General features: G+C 34.2%; 1 protein-coding gene across 1 annotated transcript in view; it reads right to left on the bottom strand.

Annotated features, from left to right (window-relative positions):
• LOC150105348 (uncharacterized) overlaps window positions 1-12618 on the bottom strand; it is a 188913-nt gene that overhangs the window by 17483 nt on the left and 158812 nt on the right. The window contains exon 10 of the mRNA XM_090394734.1: window positions 5658-5822. Within this exon, the coding sequence (XP_090250860.1) occupies window positions 5658-5822 (165 nt within the window). The remainder of the gene's footprint in view (window positions 1-5657; window positions 5823-12618) is intronic.

Genomic DNA, 12618 nt, shown 5'->3' with positions numbered 1-12618 from the left:
TTTGCCTGATTTTCTTTCATTGAACTGCACATTAAATATATTTCGAACCAAAAGCAGGAGCTTTGCTTAATAGTGAAAACCTCGGCCTAAAATAAGCTTTATAATAACCTGGTACAGTTGAAGGTTGATTTATCAAAGTTGCTCATGTAATTCAAAACATAGAGTGGCACAGTATAATACAAATTTCTTTATGTTCAGATGTATCAGCCTACAACTAGTTAAATACTAACGAGAGAGAACTACAAGACGATAAAACTTGATTAAGCAGAAGCTACGATCTAAAAAAATGGCACAGTCTGCAGGATGTTGATTCACGAGTATTAATTGAGAGATTAAGTTTTTTTTTTTATATTTAACTTAAGAGGAACTAATTCCTAAAACTTTAGTAGTAAGGTTAAGTGAATCACGGTGAGTTGATTGTGGAACAAATCAGGCAAAGAATTATATTTTGAACAGTTTTAAACTTGAAGTTGTGAGAATTAAAGTAGTAAATGATAACCCAATATGGCTCTTGCATCTAGCACAGGAATTGAAGACAGTGAATTCTTCTGAACTGTGAACCCTCAACAGGTCTTTCTTCAATTTTCAGGAGAGAAATCACATGATGTATTGTCATTTTTTTACCTTTATTGAAAAACTCAGAGACACAGCAAATTGGACTGACTTTCAGTTATTGATATTGCTCAGAAACAAATTAATTGGTAAAGCAAAACATTTTTATTCTCATCTCCAGTACTTAGAGAAACATTTGAATACTCAAAATTTAAGGAAGCTTTATTATCTCAATTTTCTAAACTGAGAAGTGCTGGACCAAATCTGTGGAAACTACAAAAGATCACAAAGAAGGATAAAGAGAGTGTTGTCGAATTCTACAATCGCTTGTTAACTCTTTCTAACAGTCTGAATGTATCCAATGCAGATAAACCTCATTTGGATTGGGCAGTATATCAACAATTTCGACAAGGTGTTAAGCCAGAACTCAGGGAAACAGCCTATAAAAAGAAGATCACCACAGTAGAGGAGTGCCTTATAGCTGTCAAATAGAAAGAACAGATGATAGGAGACCTTTATCCCTCATCCAATGTAGGCCATGTACACATCATAGAAAGGACTGATTGTTCCCTAGGCCTAAATGAAACCTCAAAGGAGACTAAAAAGAAAGAGGAAGGGAAGAAAATTAATGAAGAGAATTCCATAAATTGTAACTGCTTATCTGAGAGTAATGAACAATCCAACAAGAAGTTAATGAAAGAAGTACAAACCTTAGTTCACCAGGAAGTAGAGAAGCTGCAACAACCAATAATGAATAGTTTTGATGAAGTGATGAAACAATTAGCAGCAATCACTGAAACATCTCAAGAAGACTACAACCCCACAGAAGATAAAATTAACGAGATGATTAAATTGGAAGTAGAAAGACAAAATAAACCCATTTTGGATAATCTGGATAAGGTCGTGCAAGCACTAGAGAATGTTAAACAACAAATGTCCATTGTCTCCCAACCTCAGACAAGGAGAGAATATCTCACTGATCATAGAGATCCTCTTAAATGCTTTAGTTGCAATAAAGTTGGACATATTGCCAGGAATTGCTCCTTTGATAGAAGAATTCTAATTTTGGACACATTCCTCACAGAGAATATAATTAGTTTCGAAATTTCCCTAGATTGAGAGAATCAATGATGAGGATTACAGGAAATGTCCAAGGTTATATATGTAGCATTCTGTTTGACACAGGTTGTAATGCCTCAACCATCAGTAAGCAGTATTTCTTGAAAATAAGAGATAAGTTATGGAAAAACATTGCCAAATTAAGGAGACCTGTGAGAATTACCACTCTCTCTGACTAACTCTACAGCATATGAAAAGGTTTGCACTAAAATTTATCCACCAGATATTAGACTGTATATCTACCAAGACTTACTTATTGTCCCTTTTACACCTAGCATGGGTTCACACATAATATTAGGAACAAATTTTGTGCAGAAGCATCACTTCTCTTGTGACTTTTCAAGAGGTGAAATATCCCTAATGAACAGAAAAATAAATGTCAGAAGAAGCAATAAATCTATATGCACAGGAAAGATGCAACTAACAGGAAGATTTTGTATACCTGATGAAGAAGAACCTCCTAATAGAGTGCAATCATCTGTAGATAAACCAACCGTGAAAGATAGTGATACAAACTCTGATGTACTTGATCAGCCTGTAACACAAATTAACACTGACTTAACATCAAAACATCAAGTGTCCAATCCTGAACAAGAAATTAATACTGAAAATCAACTGTCAGTTAAAGTTAATTTTGCTAAAGTAACTGCTTTACATATCAGAACTAGAAATATGAGAAGAGAAAGGAATTACAAAGGAATGAGTGATCACAAAGGGATTACCAATAGAACAAATCACCCAGTAATGAGACGACTAAGACTCAATTCTAGTGACAGAGAACAGAACTTCTGCCCTGAAAAGACATTGTCCCACTATAAGTGTAGCAAACAAATTTTTCCCTGTGATAAAAACAGCAAGAATCCAAGTGGAGAGAAATAGATACACAGACTGTAATGAGAAATTAAATTTTATTCAGACTAGGCACTATCTGAGACCTCAAGAAAGAAGTAGAAAGTCTGATTCATCCCAGAGATCTATGTGAAAAGAAAAATTTTTCAGAGAAAGAGTAAGCCTTTGTTAAATTGTGAATGAAGATATTTATAATTAATAATACTTCATTCATAATTAACATGATCTACCATATCATAAGCAGGACTTATTTAAATTTATTTTGTTAGTCTCTTGCTTATAAAATGTTATTCATGTAATTCCTTTTGAGTTTTATTAGGAATAATAATATAAGAAACTGTGATGTATGTAATTTAAATATATCCAAAAGATTCCTTGCGATATCATTTGATTGGTTGTTGTGAGAAATCATGCAAATTTCTCCTAGTGCATATTGGAGCGTGAACTACTATATACCAAGGGAAAGGCAAGTTCGATGTGAGCTAAACTGGTGAGAACCAGTTAGTGGCAGGAAAAAGGACGAGTGGATATGAAAACAAAAGTAAAAAAGTAGAAATGAGTGGGGGAGTATAGAGAACAGTAGCTAGAGATCGAAGGGGGATTTTGACGTGCCGAAAACGGAATAGAAAGGACCGGGAATTACTTGGAATTTTAACTTATCTTTTTCAGAGTTGGATTTCTACCAAAACTTCCTAACGCCTAGCAGTGGAAAAGTACAAGACATATGATAAAACATATAAGAAAAGGAAGAAATGGGTAGATAATTTAAACCAAGTGCAAAAAAGGTTATATTCTCCCAAGTCTGTAAATCAATCGCGGAAATAGAAGATTCTTTTAAGTTTGTGTTACTACAAGGTAAAAGTCAGCAAGGACTTTAAAGATGTTGTTCGATCTCCTTATGATGTGATGAAGCTATATCCCAGTAAGATTACCTTCCTATACTTAGTGTGAAGTAACGAAAATTAATTCCGCCGAAAGTAATTTATTCCTAGTTGCTGTATTCAGCGAGTCAAGATTGAATGTGTGATGTGCTAAGACTTTTCCCTCTTCAAGTGACAAATGCTATGTTATTGAATTAAGTGTACATTGACTGAATGAGAATATTGAGAAGCCTATTTGTTGTGATTTAGGAATCTTGAACTTACAAGAACTAATTTTGAATGACTGAGCTTAGAGAATTACAAATGAATGTTTGATGGTTAATGAGTTGTATTCTTTTTGAATATCTTGAACTGATTTGATATTTAAAATGTTTTGAGATGTAACCTTGGTCAGAGTGAAGTTGTGATAGAAGTTCTTTGTAACAAGAAGAATAAGATCTGTTAATATAGTTTTAATTATAAATATTAAGCTCAGCTGAGTAGTGTACTAGTATCTTAATGAGAGTTTTATATTCGTTTAATTGTAATGTCGTTGTTGGAATATTGTGTTATGATGTAATTATATGTGACACTGCATTAAATGTTCTTTTTTTTTTTTTTTATCTAAGATCAATCTAGAGTTTGCCTGATTTTCTTTCACTGAACCGCTCATTAAATATTTCGAACCAAAAGCGGGAGCTTTGCTTAATAGTGAGAACCTCGGCCTAAAATCAGCTTTATAATAACCTGGTACAGTTGAAGGTTGAGTTATCAAAGTTGCTCATGCAATTCAGAACATAGAGTGGCACAGTATAATACAAATTTTCTTTATGTTCGGATGATATATCAGCCTACAACTAGTTAAATACTAACGAGAGAGAACTATAAGACGATAAAATTTGATTGAGCAGAAGGTACGATCTAACAATATGTACTGGTGGCACCATCTCTTAGACATTGCAAGGGCTTATCGAACAGCACTCTTATTCCACTCACTCACTGCTCTCTGGGATAAAAACCTAGCTCTTACCCCTTTGTTGACTGCAAATAAATTTAACTTCCATGGATGCCCCATGTTTTCTACCCACCATCCATATAATGAAAAATTTCATCAGTTGATATCCTATAACACCCATTCAAAAGTTTATAAATCTCTATCATATCATCCCTCTTTCTCCTGTTAACCAGATCTGCAATCCACATACTCGCAATCTATCCTCATAATCCAGATATCTTTGTAACTCTTCTCTGCATCCTTTCCACAGCTTCTTTATTACATTGACAATGATGTAAATTTACAATTTATTTTATTTTATTTATTTTTAACTTACATTCAGGTTGATTATGGCTATAAGTAAAAGGAACAGGAAATTTAAAGAGTATTGCATGCAGCATCAGTGAAGGACTCAATTTTCATCACTTCTTCACACAGAATACCCATACTTCAATCCATGCAATGCCTCAGACAGTACTCCCTGCAAGCTGCTACACTCAGACTCCCTCCAGGAACAACCTGACAAAGCAAGGGCAAAATTATTCATCACTTGATCGGGAAGCCTCCTGAAGAGTTACCCAGTAATACCCACTACTGGGTATTACCTGGCAGCGACTTGCAGAAACCCCTTTACAGCTGTATTCTTGAATGGAGAAGGTACTAGATGTTTAGTTATGATTTGAATGTGGAGATCACAAAGTCTTCACTCACAGTGCATGTAGGAGGGGTGGAGAAACCACAAACCCTACTCTAGAGATGGAACACAGCAAAAGCCATTTGATGCCTTCAAAATCAGGGTAGTGGTATTTCACAGTGTGATGAAAGACATCTACCACCTAGAGGCCTAGATGGCATTTGCTCCAAATAAAGGAAAGTACACTTTTAATGTTGCAATACTTGTCTAAGTAGAGGCTGCTTGTGGAAATGGGCCATACCCATTTCCACAAGCAGATAAACTGTACAATAAATTTATAATCTTTGAGTATGTAGTTTCAGATACTCCACCCCACAGGAAAAAAGGTAGTTAATTAGTGCAGGCAGAGAAATGATTCATGTTAAATAATGGATCCAATGAGCAATGCAAATAAAAACTACTGAGGAGGACTAAATTTCATAACACCAACAAAATTAAACCGATCACAGATTTTCAATTATAAAATAGTCTTTTTTCTATTGTACGATCAATAAATATACATTCAAAGTATTATTAATATACCAATGGTGTATTTAAATAATAGGTAATACCCTGAATACTACAATAGCTAAAATAAACTTTTACTTACTGAAGTGGGATATTTTTCTTTTCCAGATGAAATTTCTTACAATCATTTTCCAGTTTCGTTCTCCACTCCTGTTCCCTTGCTAACATTTCTTTGGCTATCCCAAGATCATTTTCCAATCTCTTCCTATTTTCTGTCCAGACTTGTTGTTCATGTTCAATATAGTCCCTAATGATTGAGATAAAAATAAGTAATGTTAACAGTGAGGTATAACTTGTAAATAAACACAAAATCCATTCTTCTGTCATTTGAAACAAGCAACATTGTATATACAAGAACATTCCTGTCTCCTTTTGAATAAAAGGAATTTTCTCTATCTAATCCTTATCCACAGATATGATCAGGCTTAAGTACATAGGTGAAGAAGCTTCAAATATCCTACAAAGATAGCTATCCTATGTTTTTTCTTTTAATTTTTTTTTTGATATTAGCATTCATATCTCATTCAGCCTTGCTTGTTTCCCATCCCACCTCACTTTCAACAAGTATGCTGACATTCATGTTTGCATTTTTCTGCCATAACATGCAATATATATATATATATTTTTTTTTACAGATTTATTTATATATTAGTTTACGGGTTCAGTGCTCATGGTGAAGAGCACAGTGTCCGGCCAAGTGTGGTGATAGACAATTTGTTGGATAAATAGTCTGTACACAAGAGTGAACACAAAAATTTATGTGAATTAACAATTCAGAACTTTCTTTTGAATTCCTGGAAGTTTCATGTTTAGTCATTCATGAAATTGTGTTAGAAAAGCTGGGGTATAAGAAACTGTGTGCCATATGGGTTCCAAAAATGCTGACCAATGCTCATAAACAGCATGAGTTGAATTGGCACAAACATTTTTGGTGTGTTACAAAAAATGAAAAATGAACTTTTTTCTTCTATTATGACTGGTGATGAAACGTGGATTTCACATGCAACTATCAAATCAAAAGAACAATCAATGCAGTGACCACATTCATCATTTCCAAAAGCAAAAAAATTCAAAACGGGCACAATCAGTCAAAAAAATGACAGCCACTGTCTTCTGGGAGCGAAAAGGATCTTGCTTGTCAATTTTCTTCAGCAAGGAACCACAATTGATGATGATGCATATCGTGAAACAATGAAGAAACTCAAACAATTCAGAACAAAAGACAAGGAATGCTGTCATCAGGGATTATGGCATGACAATGCACAAGTTCACACTGCAGATCAAACTATCCAGCAAATTCAGAAGATTGGGTGGGAACTTATCAACCACCCACCCTACACATCATTGACTTCTTGTTCTTGCACATGAAGCAGTGGCTCACATCTCAACAGTTGAGGAAGATGAGGAACTGAAAAACAGTGTGACTCAGCGCTTGAACTCACTGGAGGCATGTATTTTTGATGCAGTGATGAAGCTGGTGCTAAGATACCAAAAATGCTTGGAAGTCAATGGGAACTATGTGGAAAAAATAAAGTACGTAAGTATTTTAGTGTATAACAAATCTTTTTTTTCTTCTCTACCAGTTTTATTTTAATTCTTGACTGGCTTACTTTCTGGATGTGCCATGTACATATGTACAAAGGTCTAGAAATACCACTTAAATCTACTGGTCACAACAAAAAAAAAAAATTACTCACCGTGGTATAAATTTCGTAAAAGGTGTGTGCATATGTGCTATAATTTATAATACATATAGAACATCTTTAATAGAAGTTTAAACATACAAATTCAAATTATGTGCAATAATTTGTAAGATTTGGCCTCTCTTTAATTTTGACACTAGTCCACTGTTTTTTTGTTTTTCACAAAATGTTACATGCTACTTCTGTTCCACTACCTGCCAACCAATTACTTGTCTTGTATGACAAGCAGAACTCATTTGCTTCACTTTCTCTTCTATCAAAGTACACCGCACCTGAGTTTTGGAGAGGAATTTTGTAAAGAAACGTCTCTTCTGATTTTATGCATCTTGTATAATAGAGAAGTTCTCATTTGAAGTATCAGCAGTATCATCTAGAAGAAAACTCACTACTAGATTTCCTTAACTAATTAATACTAACTGACAAAAATTCTTTGCATTTGTCATTTTGATAGATCATTTTATGTTATCTGGGCCTATGAAGTTTTTGAAGTCAGTATCGAGTGATGAATTTAGCTTTACAATAGGCTATATTAAAATGGCACTTCGTGTATTCAAATGTTTTATAATTCATCTTTTGAAAGCAGCTAGACATATTTCCCAAGTAATTTCTTGCAAGTCTATGTCACAGCATTTTTTGTGAAAATTAAATGTGTCATGAAACTTAAATGGCTCCACTTAAAATAAAAATAAAAAAAATAAAGGGCATTAAAAACTGTGCATTGATGTAGATTTACTATCAGCAGTCCCAAGATATTTTTTATATGTTATAGAAATCAATTTCATCTTTGCAGCACAACCACTTGAATTATTCTTGATTGTCTTTAGTCGATGTCTTTTTCTCCTGTGTTTCTAATATTTTCTGGTCCCTAACCTTTGCCTTCGGTTTTGCACTTTACAAAACTAAAAAGTATAGTTTGCATTTTCTTTCATTTATTGTCTATAATAAATGGGAAATTTATATAAATTATCCATAATCATTCAAAAGGAAAGACAAATAACAAAATTTACAGAAAAACAGAAAACGGTCCACACTAGCAATGGAGTAAGACTAACTTTACAGGTGTCGTCATGTCAATAATAATATCTTGTCTCTAACTTGTCTATGCAAGATAACTGTATTTTTTAAATAACACCATTTAAAAGCCTTTAAAATGCTTACGTATATGCACTTCGAACATTTTCCACTAAGCTAGTTCCTCTAACCAAATTTATACTCAAACAAATTTAACGTAAATTTTCTACACATGACTTACACACTTTATTTGGAGCCCATGACTTTTCCTGATCTGCAATTTTTACGTCAAAGTATGCAAAGTACACTTTCTTAACGAAATCAGTGATATTTGTCCTTTGACTGGGAACAGTAAAGCTGCCACAAATGTAGCAGAAGGAATCTACACCACTATTGACACAATTTCGAGTACTAGACATGATGTATTTTCTTCACTGCCGACTAACATGAAGTTAACAAGACAAAAAAAACCAGAGACTTTATTGAAACGCTATAAGTGCTCATCATACTTTCACGATCGATTAACGATTGACTGATTTCGATCGTTCTTTGTCCGCTATGACGCATATAGCATTCATTTGTTTTAGGCAGTTGTCATCGCCTACTTTTCATCACCTAAATGTATTAGGTCAGTTATTGGCCTCTCTCGCATTCAAAGCACCAGTACGTGGCATTGCAGGTTCTTATGCTAACAAGCGAGAGCGGTGAGCGCTCCGATTCTAATCAGCGCACCGCTTTGAATAATAGGCTATATCTTCGGGAATTTTTCGAATTTCTTGATAAAAAGTTAAGAACAGATTTTTAAAAGTACATACTTTCAGAGAATAATATTAAAAAATCGATTTTTTTGATCCCCTAAATAGTACTGCCTCCTCAAAACTATCAAAAACTTACAAATTAGCAAAAAGAAAATGCCATAGAGGAAAACCTGACGTGATAGAGAAAAATGGGTTTGATATTTGAAATCAGCGCACCCAAATTAGTAAAAAACAAGTGTCAGATCATAATCAGCAGAAAAAAAAATTTTTTTTTGTTGGCCAGTGTAATCTAAGATGGAATTACTTATTAAATTAATTACATAAGATACCACTGAAAATAAAAATTTATTACATTCATTGATGGGTGCTAGTGCTATAACAGAATAACTTTAAAATGCAGAAGGACAATGTGCAAGTTATGCAAAGCAAAGAATATATTTTGAATGCATTTAGAATGAAGATGAAAATTCACTTGTCTCTGATAACTAGCCTGTGGCGAGTGGATTTCTAGGGCCCTACATAATACAAATAACAACAGTTTATTTTTATTTTTTCCCTAATAACTACATAAACATTACTAAAATAAGCAAGCATTTATGAAAACAATAAGCCACTAACAACGAATGTAATCTCATTTTTAATATAAAATTTATCTTTACTTTAAAATATAATTTATCTTTTGGTTTGAAACAAAACTGCTGTGCTGCAGAACACTCTCTGATATGCATTACAAGCTATTAAGACATGGCTGTAGCAAGAGTGTTCTCATTTGAAAGTATATTCTATTCTACACTAGTTTCGATAAATTCTATAACTCAGGAGTGAAAAGGAAGAAAACATGAAAGTCAGGAATATCATGCAAAAAGTGATGCTTAGTCTTGTTATTACATACAAATGAATGGTCCTGTCAGCAGTATATGCTAGTGAGCCATAGCATAAAAGCAAGCATTTTGGAGTGGTTTTCCATTTCATGTCTGGAAGAGAACAGGATATTTCAATATTTGCAAGAAATTCAATATTTCAATTCAACTGCTGCAAGACATCATTAACTTACAAATTCAGGTTGGGAGCCACCATAAGACTAGAGGCTGACCAAAGACAGGGAGGTAGCAAGACTGTTGTATGTGAACCATTCTGTGGTTTACAAAACGTGAACCAATTCCAATAGTCACAAACAGCAACCCAGAGATAGAGTGAAGGAAAATCATGGGTCACAACTGCAGAGAGAATCTTGCACTTGTACTGGATTTATTTAAAAGTATAACATCATCTACATAAAGTAAAGAGCTAACATTAACATCTCCAATTTCGATATCAGGTTTAATGCAGCTTTCCTTCATAATGTGATCCATATAGATAACGAGGAGATAATCTACATCCTTCTCTGACACCAGATTCAACATCAACCATCTTCCTGTACTTCCTTCAATTCTAACTGCTGACTTACAACTCAAATAAAGACTAAGTATCTTTATATAATTCATATAATGCCCCACAGACATTATATAACTGTAGCATTTTGAATAGCTTGTCCTTGGCACCTGCCTTTTGCAGGCCTACTAAACTTAATACAGATTTTTGTTATCTTCACACAATTTCTCAACTATTTGTCGTAAAGTAAAAATCTGATCCCGACAGCCTCCATTTTGCCTGAATCCAGCTTGTATTTCACCAAGCTTCTCTTCCACAATCCTTCTCAACCATTTCTCAAGTATACTTGCATAAATCTTACCAGGAACACTCGGTAGGGAAATACCTCTAATTCTCACATTCAATTTTATTTCCCTTTTTGTATATGGGTACTATGAAAACTCTACTCCAGTCATCTGGAACACATCCCTTCCAGTCCTGAATTATGCAGTGCAGCCACTGCAACTTTTATTCCTCCATACTTGAGCATTTCTGGTTGAATATAATTATTTCTGCTGCCTTTCCACATTTCAGCTTTTGATGGCTTTTTTCTACTTCAAGTATGGATATGTATTCTCGATTGAATTGCCTGTTAAGTGATTTTAAACACTGTGCTGTCACTGCTTGTTTCGTTTAGTAATTTTTCCAAGTAATACTCCATACATCAAGGATAGCTTTTTTCTACAGTTTTCATGTCACCTTTATCATCTCTAATTGCTTTTACAGAATTCTTTCCTCCATTTCTGAGCTTTTTCAACAGCCTCCAGAGTATTTTGTCACCTTCCTGATATTTATTTTCTCTGTTTGTGTCAAAGTCTTCAAAATGACTTTTATTTAGCTAGTTTTACACAGTGTTCAGCTTTCTAATATTTTCTCTGTATTCTCCAAGAGCACAAGCTAACTTCTTCTCCAGGAACTTTTGATATGCTTTCTTCTTTTCCTTCACTGTCTCTTGAACTTCCTGTGTTCATCATGGAGTTCTGATTTTTCTATCCTTGCAAACAACCTTACCACATGCCTCTGGCTGAGTCAATCAATGTTTCCTTCGAGGCTTGCCACTGAATCTTCAAAGTTTCGTTTCTGTTCTCAAACTCTTTCATTTTTTGTTGGAAGATATTTTTTCCACTTGGTTAGACTATAATAAATTTAGTTTAATCCTTTACCCAAGTGTAAGCAAACAAAGTTTGCACCTGAAGTATCTTCAGGACTGAGGCAACTAGTGGTAAAGGTTGACTAAGCTCTCGTCACTTGTCTTAGTATCTTCCATAATGCAAAGCACATCTCCTTGCAGACATGTATAATGCTATGCATTAAGGGAAGAGCCACTACCCAGACCGATTTCAACCTTTATTGAGGTCTCATCAGTGGGAGCCAGACCTAGAATGGTGATAATAAGGTGGAAGTAATGGAGAAGTCATATTTACCTATACGAGTTGCAAAAGGTGTCTCACCTTATTATTAAATTACTCTGGATTTAGAGAAAGCTGTTGGAAGTTTTCCCCCCCACTCGGTTAGACTATAATAAATTTATTTAATCCTTTATCCAATGTAAGCAAACAAAGTTTGCACCTGAAGTATCTTCAGGACTGAGGCAACTCGTGGTAAAGGTGGACTAAGATCTCCTTAACGACGAGTTGCCTCAGGTGCAGAGTTTGTTTGCTTACACTTGGATAAAGGATTAAACCAAATTTATTATTTTCTTTCATTTTTTCTTCAATAATCTTTGTGTATTTTAGTCTATAGTTCACATCTGAGAGCTGCTCAACTTTTATTCATTTTAAAACTTTCTTACATGTTCTTCTTTTCAATATGAAATTCCATTTTATCATGCTCAAGACTAAATGGTAATCACTTAAAATTTCTAATCCTCTGTACAAACTAGTGTCTTGCACCAGTGTGAAAACATTACTATCAACAATTACATAGTGAGACTTTTCTTATTCCTTGCCTCTTCTCTCGATGTGAATTTATGCACATTTTCATGTTGGAACATTGTATTAGTAATAACCAGTCCATGTCCTGAGCTGAAATCCAACAGGTATTTGCATTATTATTAACTCTACTCTTTTATCCAAATTTTGGGAAAATTTGGATAAAAGAGCATATTTCTGTATGCTTGACAATCATTTCCTACTCTGCTATTTAGATCCCCAACAAGGAC

The sequence above is a fragment of the Typopeltis vanoorti genome, chromosome 6 (assembly GCF_054136105.1).
Source record: "Typopeltis vanoorti isolate ZY-2024b chromosome 6, IOZ_Tvanoo_1.0, whole genome shotgun sequence".
Taxonomy (NCBI): Eukaryota; Metazoa; Arthropoda; class Arachnida; order Uropygi; family Thelyphonidae; genus Typopeltis; species Typopeltis vanoorti.
This window is presented reverse-complemented; position numbering and strand designations above follow the sequence as displayed.